The 22,966-nt window shown below is 36.1% G+C and overlaps 1 protein-coding gene across 8 annotated transcripts in view; it reads right to left on the bottom strand.

Annotated features, from left to right (window-relative positions):
• The window catches only part of Crppa (CDP-L-ribitol pyrophosphorylase A), a 310,773-nt gene that overhangs the window by 231,966 nt on the left and 55,841 nt on the right, over positions 1-22,966 (bottom strand). For all 8 annotated transcript variants that reach the window (XM_087206687.1, XM_087206689.1, XM_013070300.3 and 5 more), the window contains one exon: positions 380-484. In XM_087206687.1, coding sequence (XP_087062813.1) covers positions 380-484 — 105 coding nt within the window. The remainder of the gene's footprint in view (positions 1-379; positions 485-22,966) is intronic.

The following is a 22,966-nucleotide window of genomic DNA, read 5'->3' as shown; positions in this document are numbered from 1 at the left end:
GGCAGACGGCTTTCAACCCAGTTAGGTTGGAACTACCAGCCCAGCATTTGAAGGAAACGTTGTACCGTGGGCAGCAGAGCTGCAGCGTCATTCCAATTGAGTGAATAAAGTACCGAAGCTTAGAAAAGGAGAAATTACCTTTCTTTAGAAAGGTAAAGAAAACAGATTGACAGGCTAAAATGGAGTTTTCTGAGTTACTCAAAGTGAATTTACTAGAGGTCATGGGACAGAAATGAAATCGTACTTATACAGCTCAGGAAACCCAGTGGGACTCTTCTGACATCTTCTAAGCATTCCCTCACTTTAGAATGTAAGCGCATGTGCACACTCAGGTGAACACGCGTAGAGAAGAACCAGAACGAAGGACCTTCTCTCTTACCTTCCAGAGATCAGGGGATCCTTCTACAAGTTTGGCGTTCGCATGACAGTATTTTAGAGCCAACTGCAAACACTCAGTTCCAAACTCCAAGTCATAGCCACTACACTAGTGTGAAAAGGAAAACAAAGAAAAGGAGTTAACAAATGACAATACAATTTAAATAAAAACAACCCTTTTATTTCATAAACAATTGCAATCACAAGAGGAAGAGCACAGAGAACTCACAGACCATTTAATGAGCCACTGGTTATATTATAATATAAAGCAAAGCAAAACGAGAGTAAAAAGGAATGCTGCAGCCATCCCAACAGTTCTGGGTCCCTGCAATAGTTTCAGGTGAGAGGTAAATGCAATATTTTATTTCCTTTGCTCAGAAGCTACCTCTCTAAGCCCATTTATACAATGCCAGAAGCTACAGCTGAGGAATTACTATATGAGAATTCTTCATTTAGGACATTTATAGGTTAGGTTGCAGTTCTCTTATTCATTTTAATACTTAAAGCATCAATATATTCATACATGTTATTCCTGAACATGGAAACAGTCAGTCTTTCATTGTGAGAAAATAACATAAAGAATGGGGGAAGGGAATGAAAAAGAATTAAGTTGTGTTATATACATGTATGAACTCCACACAAGGAATGTAATCATTATGTACTGCAAACATGTACTAAAACAACCCTAAAAACTAAAGGGAGATGGGGATATAGATCAGTGTGGAGACCCTGGGTTCAAGCTAAAGCATAGGCCAAAAAGAAAAAAAATCAACAAAATATAATTTAAGCACTATATATACATATACACTTTTTGTACTTTTGGCATCTGCACAATGCTACCTACTAGCATGTGAGCGAGCTGTTTATATTGTGAACAGAGTTCTCTCCTTAACTCAGGGATAAATTCCAAAGATAACTAGCAATAATCATCACTTTTTCCCTCATTCCACTAAAAAGATAATGAACACATCCCTTGTTGGCCTTAGAAGTCATACACATGGTTTAAAGAACCAAACATCCCCACAAGATTTGTTATGAAAAGCCATTCATCCCATCTCTTTTATGTCACTCTTCCTTGAAGGCAGTCCTTATTCCTTCTTTTAACCAACTTCTCTACTATTTATCTTCACGTGTAACAGTCAACTTTTGCTGAGTAACAAATATGTAGAAAATTTCAATGGCATGTGGCAGCAGACTTCATTTCCACTCACATATCTGTGTGGTGGCTGAAAACACTGCTTCAGCCACAGGGCACTGAAAGGCAGTAACCGAGTACGTTTTTTTATGGCAATAAGAGCAGCACAAGAGGACAAGCCTAACAGCACAACCACGTTTTAAGGGTCCCCCTTTGTTACATCTGGTAAAAGCCCATTGTCCAAAGGAAGTCAGGCAGCCAAATCCAGAGACTAGGATGAAATACTTCATCCTCCAGGAGGCCATGATGAGGGTACCAAAGCAGAACACTTTACAGAGGATGAAACATCCAGCTCAGTAACTTACCTACCATCAACACTTTTAAATAACAGACCTTTCATACTGTCTCTGGGTGTTTCTGTTTTGTTTACAATTTGTAAATTTGTCCTTTCCAAACTCACCACAATACATACCCATACTTCTCATTCCCCATTCTTTCAATATCATAATTTTGATTAAATCAATATTGAGTGTTTACATCCTTGACTATATGAACACTACTCATAGCTGAATCACTTATTATTGAAATCCTTTCTTGAATAACTCATTGTTTTCCATGGAATTAGAGCTTATCTTTTGTTTTGATGTGGTTAGATTTCTATACGCTTATGAGTCATTCAACACCAAACACTAGCTTTTCATCCAAATCTATTTTCAAGATGTTCTAACACATGAAGCATTCCACTATTTTTATCTTCCTAAAAAGAAAAAAAGTTACCCTTAAAGTTCTCTAACCTTTTGCAATATTATCTGCGAGTCACACAGCTACCAACCAAGAACTCTCTATACCACCAGCTTGGGATAATTCTTCACCTCTATTGTATCATGGACTTTTAATTTGTGTATCCTGTGTGATCTTCTTTCTTAAGTGACTTGTTTTCCTTGAACAAACCCTCCAATAGCTTTCTATAATGTAACTGTGTTGAGAGGCTTATGGGAACTTCTAAGGTTAGTGTTTAAGACTTTCTTCTTAGACTAGCCAGATTGGCCAAACAAAACTCTTACAAGTACCAGCCAGGACAGAAAGCCAAGCCACCAGGACAGTCACACAGAGCACATTGCTCACACCTGCCTCTCTTAAGATGGTCACAGAGTGCAGAAAGTGATTTAGAGATCAGACTGCCACTTAGTCACCCTTCAGCAAACCTTCCTGATCCATTCAGTTCCTGAGGTAGTTGATGCTACCAGATCCTGAATTGTTAGAATTCTACACCAAACTCTTTACTTGCCTTACTATTTGCTTATAATCTGGCCTTCTCATATCTTCTGAGTCTGTCACTAGTAATACCCTTGCTTTCCAGCTAGTTTTTGCCAGTGTCACCTCTCTTATTCTTGTTCTTCAGTTTATGTCACTTTCTAGCAGCTTTAATGGGGGGTTGAGTAGTGAGCTAAATCACATAAATCTCTTCCTAGAAATACGAGTATGTGTATTCTAATTAGACAAGTATTCAAATTGCCTTCCATAAAGGTGTGTTTCCACTGATATTCCCATAAACAATGTGTGAAAACATGGCAGAGTTTTTAATATGAGGTAAAATAATATGACTCACTGGGACTGATAAACATACTTTGCGTATAATGCAAGTATTTCCCTGGGAAGGGATTCTACAACTTTCAGAAGCTTTGTAACACTGACAAGTTAGAAACCATTGTTTTATCATAACCATGGAATGGTCTATGGCTACAAGTAACCTGATTACATACCCTTCCAGCTTTAACACAATTCACAATACTATGTTGGCAAGGCAGCCTGGGAAGTATGCCTAACAAGGAACCACATATACATTAGAGTAAAACTAAATCAAAGGCATGTATGCACAGGTTTGTCACACTGCAGTTGGAAAGCTATGTTCAGAATATTTCAAGTAGAAACAGAATAGACTATCTTACAATTAGGTAAACAATGAACACCTGCATTCAATTTATCATCTAAAAATCAAACCTAAAATATTTTGCATACATTTACATTGTTTGAATTATGCAATACATTTTAGAATTGCATGAGAGAAAGTTGTCTAAGAAGCTTTGTCTTATTATATATCAGATCATTTTATGAACAGATAACCAAGTCAGACTAAGTCTGCATGAATCTAACAATATAGATAAAAAACCTCCATTCCATAAGACACAAAAGTACAAATGATCTGGCAAAGGACAAGATTTCTTCTTTGGGTAGAAAAATTTTAATGAGCTTAATACAATTTCATTCACAGAAGTCTTTTAAATAACTATCAGTGGGAAAAATAAACTTATAATTTATTCAAGTTTTTAACAGCCCTACCCAACCAAAATCCATTATGAACTCACAAGCAACATGATCATACCTGTCAGTTAAACATTACTTAGATTTATGTACATGTCCAAATAATTTAGAAGATATGAATTTCACCCTTAAAATTGTGTTCCCAACCATTGCTGCTGAACCACATAATCAAATATTATCAAGTGCTATAAAATGTAAGAATTTCAGTGAAATGTTTTACTCTCTCTTTTCTTCTTTAATAAAGTAAACTGATCAAAAGTTTGGCAGTAAGAGGAGGAAAAAAGATACTTCCATGAGACACAAATTACTAGCCTTTTGGAACAAAGAATTAATTAGCTATGTATCAAGTAATGTACCTAACACCAACATAAACACTGAAGGAAAAGAGTCAAAATCTTGTATCACTATCCAAAACAAGTGATAAAGCTTAGATTCTTGAGGAGAACAGTCACAAGGCTTTTTCAATGATCTCATCAAAAGGCTGTAAGAATCTGAAATCATCCACAAGATACAGAGAAAAGATGGCCCAGATTCAGAAATTATTTCAGTAACAACAGGAGTGGTCACATTATTAACCACATTGGATGATGTAGTAAAAAAGAAAAAATGCATTGGTCAGGCTAGTGGTTCAGATATAAATTAACAGTAGCACATCTAGTAAAAAATTCTCATAGGCAATTCAAAATATATGACCATTATTTATGGAAGAAACATGAAAAGGAATGATTGGAAAAATTAGAGAACATTTACTCATTTACTGAACAAATAATTCTGGGAAGTTTACCAGGCAAGATAGTTGAGAAGGATGAGTAAGGTTGCAAAAAAAACCAAACAAAACAAAAACTCAAGATCACCACAGTAGAGGTGTGTTTACACATTGGGGAAACTGATGAGTGTGGTCCAATGATTCTTCGTAGACCATGTCTTCTTAAAAAAAAAAAAAAAAGATACATTAGATACAATATAAATTGTACCGGAGTTAAAATGAGTTTAGTATAAGCAATTAAAACTGTAACAATCTGCTTTAAAACCTAGTCAGAAATCATCTCAAGTCTTTTATTGACCAGGTTCCCACTTTCTACACAAACAGTATCTTGCAGACTTACTCCTTATACTAATGTTTAGTACCTTCTACCTTCTCTCTAGTTCATGGTTCATATATTTTCAAACCTTTCCTGCAAGTCTTTCCTTTTGCAATCTAGCTCCCACAGCATCAACTCTTGACTAAAATGTTTTCTATGAAACACTATGTAGGTCCTCAGCTTTACAAATATCTTTTCTCTGTTCTCTACAGTTTATGCTCTCAAGCATGAGAGATACCATAACAGAAAGAAAAATTAAATTTGCCCAAATAACTAGATCATTAGGTGAATGCTAATCAAATACAGCTTGTCTACAATAAAACAGAGATATAGATATATCCAACAACATGGATGAATCTCAAAATTATGTTTTAAAGCAACAAGCATAACAAAAAGATCACTTGATTTCACTTGTACGACCTTCTAAAAAAGGAAAACTAAAGAACAGATTAATGGTACCAAGGACATTCTGGTATAAAATCAACCCAACCTCAACAGGGCACAAAGTAGCTTTGTGGGGTGATGGATACATTCTTTAGGTGGATTGAGTTAAGGGTTACAAGAATGTGTAACTTTTTCAATACTCAGTGAATAATTTGGATGAATTTTTATCTCATATAAATTACCTCAGTTAACCTTAAATACAAAATAAAATCAAAACAAACAAAGGACAAACTACCTAATAATAAATTTAACAAAAAAAGTGTAAGAGACCTATAAGGAGAAAATTAAAATTTCATTTAGGTCTTTAAAAATATCTTGAGAAATAACTGTTAGGCATAAATGTTATTTTTAGAAAGGTAACAGTTCCCAAATTGATCCATAAATAAATTGAAGACCAAATAAACTGCCAACAATGCTTTTCATGAAACTTGATGAATTGATCCTGAACTTTATATAACAAATAAGGCCCAAAATTATCACATTTTCCTGACTGAAAAGTGTCACTTAATAAGATGGAGCTAATTAAATATTAAATGTTATAGTTGTATTGCCATTAAAATTATATATGATGTAATGTTTATTATTTTATCATTACTGTATAAAATATTATAATACTATAGCAATTAAGATAGCCTAATAATATGATAGAATTAAGATAATCTAATAATAAAAAACTCTTAGAACTTGATAGTAGAAAAGGATTCATATGTGTATGAATACCTGACATGTGACATGGCTGAAATTACAGGTAAGTTGCACACTAACAATTATTCTGTGAATAGTGCTGGTAAAAATGGTTATAGCTATCAAAAGTAAAAATTTCCCTGTACCTCAAAGAATATAAAGAAAATTCAGCAAAAAATAGAATTTTTTATGGCCTCAAAATAGAATTTCTTAAACAAGAAAGACAATCTCAACTATATTTGAATTAAGAGATTCTCTTCATCCAAAAACTCCAGAAAGTTTGGGGAAAGCCCAAATAAAAGAAGTATTTACACCATTAATAACAAATAATTTGCATCTAGATTATAAAAAGGACTTTTAAGAAATCAGTAAGAAGTCAACACTAAAAACTGGAAAAGGAATTTCACAAAAGAAAACACAAATTATCTACACACATCAGAAACACAACATTACTAATAATCAGAAATATGCAAAATAAAACACTCAAGAGCTATTTCTTAACATATACTGGATTAAGAAAGATTTAAAGATGGACCACATCAAATGTTGCATCTGAAGAAAGAGGAGCTCTTACACCCAAGGCTTGGAAGCATAAGATAGCACCACCACTTTGGAAAACATTTTGCTTTTCTAATAAATTTAAATGTGCACATATCATATGACAAATTCCTCTCTTAATTATGTCTTCTAGGTACATAGTTCACAGAGGCCCAGGAGACATAAGCAGGACCATTATGGTTGATGGAATTTTCCCTGCCCACACATGCATGTCAACTGGCTACATGACTGTGTACTTCTACAAATGGTGTTTTTTTTTCCTTGCCCTTTGACTTTGAGTAAAGTCTACAATTTGCCTGGATAACAGAATGAAGCAGAACAACAGTGTGGCAGTTCCAAACCAAAAACTGAAGGGTCCTCTCATGTACGTACATGGGCTCTTATGTGTCTCCTAGTCTCTATTTAAACATGATACTCTGGCTAGAAAGACACTGGCCTAAGCTGTCAAACTAACCATCCTCTTTGCAGGAAAAAGCACAACTAGCAGCAGATCCTATGAAATACATTATTTTTGTTTTAGACCACTAGCTGAGTGGTTTCTACTATGGAACATTTGTGTAGCTATAGCAAATTGATATGGATGTAAATTATCTAGAAATCGCTTATATAAGGTGATGACCCATTATGGGTTGAATTGTATTCTAGCAAAAACATATGCTGAGGTCTTAACATCTAGTATCTCAGGACATGAAACCATTGGAAACAGTTTTAACAGAGGCAATCAAGTCAAAATGACGTCATTAGGATGAGCCCTAGTTCTTATAAAAATGAGAAACCTTGGGCAAAGAGGAGACACACAGGCAGAAGACAGCTAAGTGGTTGAAATGATGCACCATTAGCCCCCAAAAGGGAAGGACTACCAGGAAATTCCACAAGCTGGAAAAGTCAAGTGAAGATTCAATCCCAGAGACCTAAGAAAGAGCACACAGCCCTACCAACACCATGATCTTGGATTTTCAGTTTACAGAAGACCATAAATGTCTTATTTTATTAATCCACTTCATTTTGAAACCTTTTTAGAGCAGTCCTAGGGCACTAAAATGAGCACCTTCAAAATACAGACAGCAACACCAAAACTTAAAATATACTTTTCCTTTAGGAACCTGGGATTTGGAAGCAAAGAAATTGAGAGGAAAAAAAAAAAAGAAACACTTGTAATATCTGAGGTATAATCTAAAAACAGTGAATGTTTAAATTTTTTTAAAATCCTTACAGCAAAAGACGCATTGCCATTAATGTCACTCAAAACATTTCTCCTTGCTTCAAACACACTCATCCCATCATACTTGCTGCTTTCTGAAGCAGTTTGGAAATCCTCTGTTGTGTCCTTAGTTGCACTGTCACGGCGGCATTGATTTAAGGCAGGACCAGAAGTAATAAAGAGCCAGATCTGGGGAATAACATGGATGAAGACACAGCATAATGTTTTTATTGGCAGAAATTTCCATACACGAAATGATGTGTGACAGAGAACATTGTCATGATGGAGGATGAACCCATTCGCCCACATGAAAGAGAACTGCTTTAGAAAGTGGCAAGAATGATGGGATACAAGTGTTTGTTCAAAGTAAGGTAGAGTATTTGAGTGGGGGAGTAGTGGCAATGCATCTTTTACTGTAATAAGTTCTTTAATTTAAGCATTCACCCTATCTTTCATCACTCCTTGCAGTGGCATAAGTATGGAAGGATCTGCAGTATGTTGGAAGATAGATAATTTATCCAATAAATACATGAACTGGGAGAAAATGGCTACCAGGGAGCATGTTAAAGCATGAACTGGCTTCTGAGATGTGTATGTGAAGGTACCGTATGAATTAGAATAGCTAAAAATGGCCCAGTTTGCACACAGAACTTAAAAACAATGCAGAGAATCCATTCACAACTTCAAAAATAAAACTCACCCCCATCTACCTAGCAAAGATTTTCAAACTACAAAAAACCTGAGAATAACCGTGAAATCCAGAGCCCTGCTGTCCAAGCTCAGGGAACAGAACCAGAATTTAATTAAGAAACTGATCAGGGTAAGAAAACTTGACAACATTGTTCAGCAGAATTTAACATTTTTATGGGTCAGTGGTTAGTATTTGCCTCCCATCTTTGCCCCATTTGAAGAGAAGCATTCATTGTAATTCTTTCAAGTTCCATGATTGTATTCTTCATTTTAGTTTAAAAGTCTCCACACAAAAAGATGCTACATTAGGATCTAGGATCTCATATGAATCATGGCATTGTAGGCCTTGAGCACAATGATATGACTACATGAAAATTTAAGGGATCCTATATTTTCTTGAACATACTTAAGTATGAGAGGGATGCGAAGAGCTGTGGCTAAGAGGGTAAACTATAGTAAATGTCATTAGGGAACCCAACTCCAAATACTTCCCCATATGCATACCCTGTGCCATGTAATTTTACATTTCTCTACACTGAGCAGTAAAATCTGTTGATGTTGAGCTTGGTTGTGTAATTTACCTTAACCAATAGAATGAGGCAGAAATGACAGTGCACCAGTTGCAACCTAGCCTTTTAGAAGCCTTGCATGATTTCCCCCTTCTTGCACCTGTGCCATCTCCAAAAGAACATGCTTTAACAGTCTCCTTATCAAAGAAAGATGACACAACATGGATCAGAACTGTCCAGATCTGTAGTATAAGGCAGAGCTGCCTAGTCAAATCCATTCTAATCAGCAAAGCCCCAGCTAACTCACAGAAGCCTGAGCATAAACTAGTTTTCATTAAGCAACTGTCTTCCTGGATGGTTTTGTTACACACTATTTGCATAACGAGAGCAAACTGATATAAGTGTTGAAAAGATGTTTCATATTAGCCAAAAAGTAAAAAGAATTCAGTGAAGAAACATTCCCCAGTATATTAATGCAATCAAAAGTAATGAATTGTAAATATACACAATTGAAATTACTAACAAAATCATTGTGCAAAAAGTAACAAAAAATAACACTAGTATGATTCTATTCATTAAGAACACCAACACTAAACAATTTTAGAAACACCTGCATATGTGGTAAAATAATAACAAGGCAATGAATTTAATAACACAAAATTAAGGACAATAATAGGAAAGAATGGAATATAATCAGAAGTGGGGATGCAAACAGGAAGGAAAATACAAAGGATGTCACATACCATACTGGTGATATTTGGTGATCACCGTGATCACCATGAAAGCTGGATGAACATAAAATTAAATACCCACTATTTGTCTTCAGTCTTAGTTATTGTCTCATCACTGAGACACAATATCCAACACCCAGATGTTAAAGGAGAAAAGATTTATTTTGGCTCAGTTTGTAAAGGTTTCAGTCCACAGTAAACTGACTCCAAGGCAGGGTGGCATGGCAGAGAACAGTGAATGCAATGGCAGGCAGAAAGTAGCAAGACTTCATTCTTCTTTCCCTTTTTATTCCATCTCAGTTACAAGCCTAATGGTTAGTGCCACCCACGCCCAGGTCTCCCCTCTTCAGTAAATCCATCATCCCAACCCAGAACTATGCTAAACTGATCAGTGGACTAATCCAGCATCACACTCCCGTGATCCAGTCACTCTCCAAAGCCCCACCTATGATCACATGAGGCTTTGGGTTGATATCTAGACATAAGCCATAGTATCTTTGGATCAATTTACCAAATGTATATAATACACACTTAAGAATATGTTCTATCATAAAAATTCATACACATATGAAAATGAAGGCCTTCCTTACAGAGAATGGAGTAAGCCCCTCATGCCACTCTCTCACCAGAGGACAGCTAGGATGTCATCTCTGAATCAAGATGAACTTTATAGCACAGACAGCTGAAGACTGAGGAGGAAGCATTTAGTTGTTATAGCTCACAACTGCCCGAGGACACTGGGAAGGTAACCAGTGATTCTGGGATTGCAGCAATTCTTCTCTAATAAGTAATCATCTATTCTAAAACAACTTCTTAAGATTCCTTAGCACCAAGAAAAAACTATGACAAATCACCAATCTAGTCATACCACCCTGAAAGCACCCAATCTCTTCTGATCTTGGAAAAAAGGAAATCAGCAATAACAATAGAGGCACAATGACAAAGCCAATATTGACATTTAACAAAGATCTACCAGAAGTAACAACTGTACCACCACTAGCAAAAGAAATCAGCTACAATAGCACAGAGTAAATTAAATAACTAAATTCATAAAGTTTAATAGTAATGATAGCAAAATTCAAAATTTGCCATTTGCAGAAAAAGGCAGGGATCTGGAGATCATTATGTTGAGCAAAATAAGCCAGACTAACAAAGACACATATTGGGGCCAGGGACTTAGCTCAGTGGTTCTGGCGGCTGCCTCGCAAGTGCAAGGTCCTGAGTTCGATCCCCGGTACCAAAAAAAAAAAAAGACACATATCAAATGTTCTCCCTAATATGTGTAATCTAAAAAATGTGACAAGAAAACAAAGAGGAACAGAAGGAAGGGCAGAAGGAAAAAGACAAGGGGGTGCCAAGAGCCAAGAACAGGGTTCATAAATATGACCAAACATTACACACTGAAGCCCCAAAAATGGGAAATTACAAGAGAATGTATGGCAAGAGGGTAATAAGGGGACGATTAAAGTGTATAATGTACATGGAAAAAATCTGCCCAAATGAAACCCATTGATCTGATAGCCAATACGCACCAATAAAAACATTTGGGGAAAAAAGAAAGTGTTTGCCCTTCTTATTTCTTGCCATTCCTTCTCCACCCCTGTTCCAAAGGTTCTAAGTGGTCTGTTGCTGAGGACCTATCCTCAAGCAGCTTGTTGTTAGTTAGTGATTTATAATCTAGATGAGTTGGCTGACAAAGTCTAGTAAATCATGCTGCATCTGCAAGGAATTTGTACTACAACATAAGGAAAGAATTTCACCAATCTTCTTCAGCTAGAGACATATAGAAACTAAGGATCAAGTTAGGGGTAGATAAAAATCATAAATTAAGCAGATGGCAAGTAAAAAAACAGATTATTCACATAAAGAATTGCAAACTCTAGAAATAACTCAGGTCTTAACTTACTAGTTCCCAACCAATTCTGTTTTTCTGATAAAATATGTCTTTCTTGGAAAACTTTGAGTCTCTGTTCCTTGGAAACATAAGAGCTAGCCTGGAAAATTCCATGGACATTGGAAAATTTCAGGCATGATAATGAGTGTGAATAGAGGCAATGATTTCAAAAATCTCCAACACAGTGGTGACTGTACAAGTATGACAGCATTACTAAGGACCATTTGTAAATTTGTCAAATTACCAAAAGCATTTTCCACACCAAAATGACAAGGAGTCATTACATTAAAACTCTGTGAAAGTGCTGGCTAGATACCTCATTAACAGGGCATATGAAATCTTCAGAATACCAGCTCATACTTAGGAACACTGATGGGATCTCTATGCATAATCATTCTAGATACCACACATTTTCAAACAAAGTATATCATTTTTAACTATAAAGTATATTTGTAGAAAGGACTCCACTATGCAACCAACTTCAAAAGGAATGACATTCTTTTTAGAACAGATTATATGTACATTTGGCAACGTAACACAATAATGGATAGTCTGTCTGAGAACTGCTCTTAACTTTGTCTTTACATTCAAAAATCATGGTGTATAGGGCTGGGGATTTAGCTCAGTGGTTTCGCCACCTGCTGCGCAAGTACAAGGACCCAAGTTTGACCCCCGGTACCAAAAAGAAAAAAAATCATGGTGTATAACACTCTTCATACAGATCAAAATATTGTCTTAGTCCATTTTTTATTGCTATAACAAAATGTCTGACTGTGTAATGTGTAAGAGAAGAGGTCTATTTGACCCATGATTCTGTGGCTGGATATCTGAACACCACAGCACTGGCATCTGATGAGCATCAACCCCATCCTGCCCCAGTGGCTGTGTCACATGACAGAGAAGTAGAGGTAAACAGCTGACTACAGAAGGGAGTCAAGCATATGAAGTGGCCACACTTCATAACAAATGAGTCTCTCAGAACCATCTCAGTCACGAGAGAACTGTACAAACCTCTCCAAGAGTGGTGCCCTATGACCTGCTCACCTTTGACAAGGCCCCATCTCTTAAAGATCCATCACATCTCAATACCATTATATGGGGACCAAATTTCCAGCCCAGAAACTTGGAGGTATACATTCACATCATACCCAAATATCCCAACTATGTTTTAATATACAAAATATACTTCAGGAAAACCTATGGAAGGGGGTCAGTAAGAGCAATGAGGCTAAAACATGACTCCTACACATAACTAGCTCTAAGTCCTCTGAAAGAACTACATTCCCTCCCAGATTAATAATTACTATATTCTGAGTATTGACATTTATTTACTGCTATTCAATCTAAGCAAAAGCACATTCTAGCTCCCAAAGTGTTATAATGATGTTTAACAGACACAGCCTAGATTAAATATGAAAAAAGAGGAAAATATCAGCTTTCTGATGAGATTTCACTGTGAAACATCTGTAGATATTAAAGTAGGAAATCTCTTAAAATGTATATATCATGGATCACCTGTCCTCCAAAGCCAATCACAAATTCTGTTCCTCTATGGAATCCTCATATGAAGAGAGGATTTAATAACTATCATGTCCATTATGAGCTAAAACTATCTCAATTTATATGCAATGGAACAACAACAACAGCAACAAAAAGTAAGCAATACTCCTAAAGTGGAGAAAGGGATTAACACATTCACAGTGGGGCAGTAATTCATGTGTCCCACTGCTGGACAGATCGATTCACTGGTGGTACATGCATGACTGTCCCATTGGGCAATTTTTATTAACTTTATTAGTAAAAAGATCAATAAAAGTGATTAGATCCATTTGTACCAGCCTTGGTACAAGCTGCCCGATGGGAGAGTCATGTGTATACCACTGGTGATTCAAGCTGGTGGGAACGTGTTAATTTATGTTAAATACATTTAAGAAATTTCTATGTGTTACGTTCCAAGTTTTAAAAAGAGATTTTATACATACTACCTAATTCTGGCCAAATCTTACAGAATTTAAATAAATGTGTAATTCTTTTTTCCTAGAAGTATAATGCATACTTACGAAAGACTTCAGGATGATTAGACTGAAGATGAAGACTAAAAGTTATCGCTAGATTATACAAGTATAAAGAAGGGTATGATTCCATGATATAACTCCAAATAGCACTAACTTTCTCTCGAGCCTGAAAAACTATCAATCATAAAAATGATACTATGTTTGCATCAGTTAGTATCAATTCTGACTGTCTTGCTACAATGAGGAAAAAACAGTCTTGAATCATAGTATCTTTTTCATGTCAGAACAGAGAAAATCAGTAACTGCAGTTAGGGCATTACTTTTGTTCCATTTTTAGCATTTTCGTTTTCAATTTGCCCATTTTTCCCCAGAAGATTAATTCCGGGAGGCTCAAGTCTGGACAAGTCTTAAAGTTAAAAATTCCAAACAGTCCCAGTTATAGATGGCCCCTGTATTTTTTTTCTATCTATAGCACTCTGATGAGGTTCTTACAATAAACATTGTAGAAAATCTTCCAGCAGGAAGTTTCTTACTTAGGAAAAATTAGTTGTATTAGTCAGCTTTCCCATCACTGAGACACAATTTAAAGAAGTTTAATTTGGCTTATGGTTTCAAGGAATTCAATCCATGGTTGGCTGAACCCAAAGCAGAAGCTTCATTATAGAAGGGTATGCCTGGCCACCCAGGCCTTCCTTTGCTATCTGGGTAGACGCCTCCTGGAACTCACAACTCTTTATTCTGTATGCTGGTAAAACAAGCATCCTATGGATAACACCAGCATTTGCTGTCTGCAAAAGCAACAGCCAGGTACCCTTGGACCATGGCTGCAGAAGTCTCTGTGTGCCTAGATGACTGAGGACAAAGAAATTATTCCTGGAAAGCCAATTCCCTAGGAAACCCTTCTTGAACAAAGGTCTCAGGGACTCCCTTCTCAAGTGAACGATTGACATTTTGCACCCAGGGTGGATTCCTGCTGAATTCTGAGATAACCTGACAGTATCTCTTATTGTCCTTATACAAAGTATTAGTTTTGACTTAATGGCACTAATCTGTTCAGCAACCACACTGCCTTTGGCTCCAACTTTTCACATGGTTCCTTTTGGCCCAAAATTTAAATTTTTCAAATTACTCTACTCTACTATTTGTTCCCAATTCTCACTATAAATCTGACTAAAATAAGTGAAATAAATCAGATAATCAGACACACAAGATTAAATATCACATGGCTTCTCTTATATGAGAAACTCAAATCACAAATAAGAGCAAAGTAAAAAATAGATAATAAGAAGTAGGGACATAAATCTTTCTCAAATGAGGACACATCAAAAGATGAAAGGCATGAAGGGGACAGAAAAGGATGAAAAAGGGAATTAAGATGTGCTGCATATATGTACCAACTCCACACAAGGAATGTAAAGTATTATATACTGCACATATGTACTAATTAAAAAATATGAACAAAAGAAGCTTCCACTACTCGTACCACAGCCTGAACACTGGGTTGCCTTGAAATTTCTTCTTCATGTCAATTAGATGACTATCCTAAATCTCAATACACTATTAAATCTCAAGGCAAAAGTAGACAAAATTTTTGCCATAATGTGACACTTCCCAACAGAATCATTTTTAGCAAGTGAAACCTCCTGAGCCTGGCCTCTACTGTCAACATTCCTATCAGCATTCTGGTCCTCTGAGCTCCAACCAGAATAACCCACCAGGCTCTGCTCATAGCATTCTAGGGCTTCTCCATCCTGCTTCTTCACATTTTTTCAAACACATCCCACAAGTCAGTTCCAGCAACTTCTAAACCACATGGTCAGGTACAACCACAGCAGTGCCCTAACTCCTGTTACTTATTTTCTTATTAGTTAGATTTCTTATCTCTGAAACATAATACCCAATACTCACAGCTTAAAGGTAAAGAGGTCTAATTAGGCTTATGAATTCAGTCCACATTTCACTAGCTCCAAGGCAGGTACATCATGTCAAAAGAGCATGAAAGAGAAAAGTTCATGCCAGCTGGGAATCAGGGCAGAAGAATAGCTCCAGACAGGAAGGGGGCAGAGACCATATAGAGGACTCAAGGTCACATCTTGGGAACCACCCAGAAGTGTGCTTTACCAATCCCCTAGGTGGGCCCCACGCCATTAAAGTTGCCAACTAAACTTACCTGTCACAGAAATTAATGAAAGCCTGAACTGCTAATTTTTTCAGAGTTCAGCTGACCTGGAGAAATGGAAATATCTAAGTAGAGCTACCTCTACCCCTCTCTATATTGGAGATTGGAAATACCCACTCCAGCCCTCCAGCTCCCCTGTTGGACCTAAGGAGAAAGGAAAAACTTGTCTTACAAGTTCACAGTCCAGAGAGACAGACTCACAAAAAGACTGAAACTTTTTAATGCTAGCACTATAGAAGTATTCCTCACCCCCCAGACCAAACTTATCATCAAATTACTAAAGGCTTACTTCCTCAAGATCAGTGATAGTGAACCTTTTAGAGACGAGTACCAAACTCCAACCCAAAATCCACTCATTTACTGCAAAGTGCAAACACTTCAATTAAACCTGAATAATGAGGTTTTAGTTTTGGAAAAACAACTCATACATTAACATCTTGTGTCTTAAAAGAAAAATAACACATGTGCCATCAGTTCATCATCACTGCTCTAGATTATTTTTCTGAGTACACTGTGTCCATCTTCCAACAAAATATTATACAGCAAATTAAAAGGCAAAAATACAGTTGAGCAGAACGAACAAAATTAGAACCATATACAGTAGGTTGTTGCAATTATCAGAGAATTTAAGACAAGTATTATATACAAAAGGCTCTAGTGTTTAAAGTAGACAGTTCATGGAAGAATACATGGGCAAATTATGTACAGAGTGACAAACCTTAAGAAGAAAATTAGGGATAAAATACTAACAGAACTCTAGAATATTTTTGACAGGCTCAACAGTATACTGGAAATGACTATAGAAGAACCTCTAAACTTTGAGGATTCAATAAACACCTTCAAGGTAAAGAAAACAATGACTGAAAGAAAAATAAACAGAATACTCAAGAGCTGTGAGACAATGATCTAAGATGTACTGTATACATAATAGGAATGACAAAAAAAATTTTTTTAAATGCAGAATACTATCAGAGGGAAGGGTTGAAAAACTTATTACAATCTCCATAGTTCAGCATCACACAGTAAAGATGCAGAAAGCTCCAAACACTAGGCACAAAATATGCCAAAAATCTCCATCTAGGTAGGTAATATGCAAACTACAGAAAAATCAAAGAAAGGAAAAGAAAATCTTTAAAGAAGCTAGAGAAATAAATATAAATCAAAGATATAAGATAATGATTACTTCTGAAAATTATGCGACCAAGGGAATAAGTGCAATTCTCAAAATGTTGGGAGAGTAAAAAGTACCACCCACCTAGAATTCTATGTTCTGTGAAGCTGTCTTTCAGAAAGGAGAGATGAATAAACATTCTCAGTAACAAAAATTGAGGAAAATTCTTGCCAGTAGTCCTGACTCACAAGAAATGCTAAAAGAAACTCTGAGGAGAGATAGAAGTGATATACATTACAAATGGAAGTCTATGTAAGAGTTTGGGAGGGGGCTTTTATTTTCGCTGTACTATGGATGGAAAGCAGCACCTTGTGCATGTTAGATGAACACTAAACCACTGAACTACATTCCTAGCCTTTATTTTTATAATTCTTTATATAAAAGATAAAGTACTTTCAGAATAACAATGTAATAATAATGTATTCAATTGCATATGCTTATGTGTAATCATAGGCAGTTTAAAAGTGAACTAAATAACAATGATAAAAGGACTACAACAGAGTAATAAAGATTATTTTGTTATAAAATACTCTACCTATAAAGAGGCACAGTGTTATTTGACAGTAGTCTGAGATTAGTTGTAAACATATATGAAAACATATATAACAAAGACTGAAAAAAGCTATAAATAATTTAATGGTAAAATAGACAAAATGCTAAATTTAATTAAAGGCAGCAAAAGGCAAATGGGAACAAAGTAACATACAGAAAAGAAAAGTAGTTAATAATAACACAAGTGAATCAATAATGGCATTAAATGTTAATGTAAATATGCAAATTAAAGAGAAATTGTTATTGAATCAAAAAAAAATCCAACTCTATGTTGATTAGAAGAATCTCACTTTAAACAAATCATATATAATCTACACAAAAAAATTTTTAAAAATGGATTGAGAAGGATAAATCATGCTAAAACTAACCAATATACAATGGGAGTGGCTAAATTAATATCATACACAGTCAAATTCAACAGGGAACGTTATCAAGGATAAAGAGGGACAATATATAATGATAAAGAAGTCAATTCTCCAAGAAGACATAATCTTTAACATTTTTATATCAAACAGTCAAAAACTGGATTTGAACTTGCCAAAGATTAAAACTAGACCCCTACCTTTCACCATGCACTAAACTAAAATCCAAGTGGATTAAAGATCTAAATATTAAAACAGAAACACTAAACTTGCTGGAAGATAGGTTAGGTAGAACTCTTGATGACACTGGCATAGGAAAAAACTTTATGAACAAATCCTCAGTAAGACGAGAACTAGCACAAAGAATCAACAACTGGGATCTCATCTTATTAAAAAGCTTCTGCACTGCAAGAGAAACCAACAACAGAGCTAAGAGACAACCTACAATGTGGGAAAATATTTTTACCAGCTGTTCCTCAGACAAAGGTCTACTATCTAGAATATATAAAGAATTTTAAAAAATCAGACCCCTCAAATTCAAAGACCCAACTCAAAAATGGGCATCTGAAATGAACAGACATTTCTCAGACAAAGAAGTAGAAATAGCAAATAAACATATGAAAAAATGTTCAACTTCACTGGTCATTCGAGAGATGCAGATGAAAACAATGCTGAGATTCCACCTCACCCCAGTAAGAATGGCTGCTATCAAGAAATCAACCAATAACAAATCCTGGTAGGGATGTGGAGAGAAAGGAACCCTCCTTCATTGTTGGTGGGAGTGCAGACTGGTGCAACCACTGTGGAAATCAGTATGGAGATACCTCAAACAACTAGGATTGGAGGTCCCATTTGATACCCAGTTAGTCCTCTGCTGTGTATCTTCCCAAAAGAATTAAAAGAATCATACCACAGTGATATATGCTCACCCATGTTTATAGCGGCACAGTTTGTAATAGCTAAAACTTGGAAACAGCTCAATTGCCCATCAACTGAAGACTGGATAAAGAAAATGTGTTTTTTTTTTATAAAATGGAGTACTACTCAGCCATAAAGAATGAGAAACTAGAGGCATTTATAGCCAAGTGGATGCACATTGAGGTGATACTCTCAAGTGCAATAAATAGGACACACATGTGTAAACATTGAATAGTTTCTCTGGTGTGAAAAACTAAAAGTGTAAACAAGGATCAAAATGTGTAATAGATAATGTGAAATAGGAAGAAAAGGTCTAAAGGAGTATGGGAAGTGGGAGGGGTAGGGGAAAGAAAAGGGAAAAGAAAAAATACGAGAAAATGAAAAAAATGGAAACAAAGTCTTTGTAAATAGGGAAGGGTGGAGGGGGTGAAGGGAGAGCAGGGGAATGGGGAAAAAATAAGAACCGAGATACATCGTGTAAAGGTACAAAATCCCCATGACGGATGTAACTGTACTGTATACCTAAAATGTACCAATAAACTTAATGGGAAAAAAAAAAAGAAAGCCCTCCAGGAATCAGGAAAAGATTGGGTACCAGCCCAACCACGCTGCACCCTCCCCTTCCCTCCCCTGCTCCCTACTCAAGTATAGTGTCTCATCACAAGATAAAGGCAAAGCACCACCTGCAGAAAAGAGGCAGGCTCAGAGGTCCACTCAGTAGCAGTGACAGTAGCAGTAGAGAAGCTGGCTCGGTAAGTCATGGGGATGGGCAATGAACTGATAAAGGTGAGAAGAAAAGGCACTTTGTGAACTCAGTGGCGCTTTGTGGACTACAGAGGTGTAGTAAGGAGACAGGTGCAGAAGTCTCTCCAAATCAAAGGTTTCTCCATTTGTGAATTCAGTGGAAGAGCACAGTGGTTGAATTCAGAGTACAGTATAAGTGGGACTAAGAGAACACTTTAAATTTGTGTTTTTGTAACATGTGGGGTTTTTTCTTTTTTTAGTTCTTTCTTATTCTTTTCTTTCTGTATATGTAAAAAGAATAAGAATTGACAAGTGCTTTTACCTAAATATTGTCATGGTCATATCAGGATAACTCTCACCAAAAATGATGTACGGAGGAAGCTTACTTCCAGATATTAACAGGTTCTAACCTTCTCATAGCTTCCCCCCATCTCCAGCTACACTTCCTTCTCCCCACATCGCTTCTCCTGCTCCCATAAATATTCTCTCAAACTTCCTTTCCACCAGCCCCCCAGTCCAGTTATAAAATCTTAACAAAAATTTGACCTCTTCTCTTTCCTTCATTTGCTGTTATCTCTGTTTTTTCTTTTCTTCTTTCTGACCTACTCCCTTACTTTTTCTCTTTTTCCTTCCCTGATCCTCTATATCCCAGCCTATCAATAGTAATGTATCGCAGTCTTTTTGAATCATTAAAAAAGGATGAAATCATTTGAACATGTTTTACACTACATGAGAGATATGGTTGACTATGAAGATGCTAATGTAACTATTAGTAGTTCTCTCCCTGCAATGTAGTGTCTGGGACTGATCTCCTTTAACTGAGTAGGTTGAAGAGGTGTATAAATACCAAGTCATAACCAAAGCCAAGATCTATCATGGGGAAACATACACTAACTAAAGTTATCTCCATACCAGCAAAAGAATTTTTCTAGTCTAATTTATCCTCAGCTTTGCACAAAAAAAGAAACAGAAACATGAGAAAACAAGGCAATAAGATCCCTTTAAAGATTCTTACCTCCCCCAAAGCTGAACCCATGTGCACTGATGTGGAGGAAATTTAAAAAAAAGTCCAATAGTTAAAATGTTTCAAGGGATAAAAGAATAAATAAGTAAATGGATCTCCATTACATGTTCAACATACTCAAAGATAATGTCACTAAACAGATAAGGGACTTAATTGACAAAATGATCAATAAACTTAAAGAAGACAAATGAAAAGTGGGGTGAACTAATCAAGATGATACAAAACAATAATCATTTTAATAAAGAATTAGAGACCATGAAAAGATATCAAATAGAAATCCAGGATATAAACATTGTATTGAAATTGGTGACTAAGGTGTGAAGAGGGAATATCTGAAGAAGATGAGGTTGATGCAGATCATATATACAGAAATACCTTTAAAACAAGAGAGCAAGGAAACTGGACCATGAACTCTTTAGAGCCTTATTCCTCCTTTGCAAACTGAGTATAATAGTGGCCTATAACCACAGAACAAAACCATAACCCCAGCAGCTACTAGAGAAGGCAAAGCAAGACTGGAGTTATTCCATCCCATTTACCAGAAAACTACTATAATTTGAGCTGTCTAGAACTTCCTCAGAAACTCTTAATTCTAAGGTGTGTCTTTCTACTTTACTCAATTTTGAGTGCAACATTTTTAATGGAGTGTTTGCTAAAAACAATCAGTGGTAATTGTTTAATATCACATCTAAGCTGCCAATAAAGGGGAAATGAGCATATCAGATACATCAAAGAATAAGCTGGAGAAGGAGATAAAAGACTCTGAAAAGTTCAAACCTATTCCTGACCATCTAGAAAAGGCCACATATATGGTCAGAGCTGTGCTCATGCCCAAGAAAAACCTGAGAAGGGAAGATACTCCCAGGTCTAGATGACCACGTACCTCTGCACAAATAGGATAAAAGGTCTAAAACAGAGATGTAAATTACTTCCCTGTGCACTGAAAAAATGCATTTCCCAATGCATGCAAAGCCCCTAGGCAAAGGATGGGAGAATGATAGGTTCCAAACATGCCAAGCTATCCAAAGGTAATCCAATAACCCTACTGGACAGTGAGAAGAGAACTTTCAGAATTATTTCAGGAAAGTTGTTGAATAAATAGCAACATCACATTTACAGAAGCAAACTGTAAACAGAACACTTTACTTCATGTGTTGCCATATTATGTTCCTAAAGGTATCCATTGAGAAAACAAGAGGTAAGTTAACAAACAGGAACATAGAGCTCATATTCAAAGAACAAAAGCAAGGAAGTGAAACTGTCCTAAAGAAACCTAGATTTTGTACTTAGTAGACAAACTATGTAAGTTATTGTGCATATGTTGAATAAACTGATTAATACCATAAATTTTAAAAACATTGAAAATATGTAGGACACATAGGCACCAAGAGCATTCCTTGACCCTCAGGTATAAAATTCATTCTAATAACATAAGCAGTCTGCTAACACACCTGGAACATTTGCAGTGTTTTCCTTCAGATTCCAAAGAATTTTTTTTTTTGGTACTGGGGATTGAACTCGGGTCCTTGCACTTGCGCAGCAGGTGGCAAAAATCAAAGAATTTTCTTTAGGCCTCTGTCTCATTAAAATATAAAAGCTTTTATTTACTCATTGCTAAATTCACTATTCTATAAAGATGCTATCCCACAAATAAAGTCCTTTATTGAATATCTGAGGATTCTAATGTTTTACTTAATAAATAATGGTAAACTGCCACCCAAAATGAGTCACAGAGAAGATAATCAATTTAAACTAAACATAAATATCCATTTTCCATCATTTCTTTCAAGTGTTTCATTCTTATAAGGGGTGAAATATTTACCACATGGCTAGTACATAACAGGGACCATGCTGAGCCTTGAACAAGACAAAGTCCTGTCTCCAAGGACAGCATATTACAGAGAATAAAGGTAACAAATAAATATACCAACTAGACAGAAAAGAGTACTATAAAGGAAATAAAGGATTATAAAATAGGAGAAAGCGCACACAGGAAGGCTCCAGAAGAAGGTGATATGTTGTCTGAGACAAAAGGGTTGAAAGTGAGCCAAAGTGTAAGAGAAAGACCTTGTGTCGGTTGAGAAAAAGAAATGTGGCTATTCAGGATTGCACTGCCACTAAAACCACAAGAATGCTACAGGTTCAGCACCCATTTTGTGTATGCCAGAAAGTGTATGGCAAGAGAACAAAAGGAGGTTAAGAATAATTAAAAGAAAAATAGCAGAAGCTAGTAGTATTTCTTGACTATTGCAGTAGACTCCATTGTTGGTCACAGACTTTCCTCCTCTTTAGACAGAATGATATATCCACACCCCAGACCTGCCTCATGGATGTGAAATATGCTAGATGTGAACTGCACTGATGGTGGCCTTGTTA

This window comes from Heterocephalus glaber, unplaced genomic scaffold (genome assembly GCF_053883595.1).
Source record: "Heterocephalus glaber isolate CG9 unplaced genomic scaffold, H.glaber_assembly_v1.0 deba00000676, whole genome shotgun sequence".
Lineage (NCBI taxonomy): Eukaryota > Metazoa > Chordata > Mammalia > Rodentia > Bathyergidae > Heterocephalus > Heterocephalus glaber.
The sequence above is the reverse complement of the archived record's forward strand: the minus strand, read 5'-3'. Positions and strand labels throughout refer to the sequence as shown.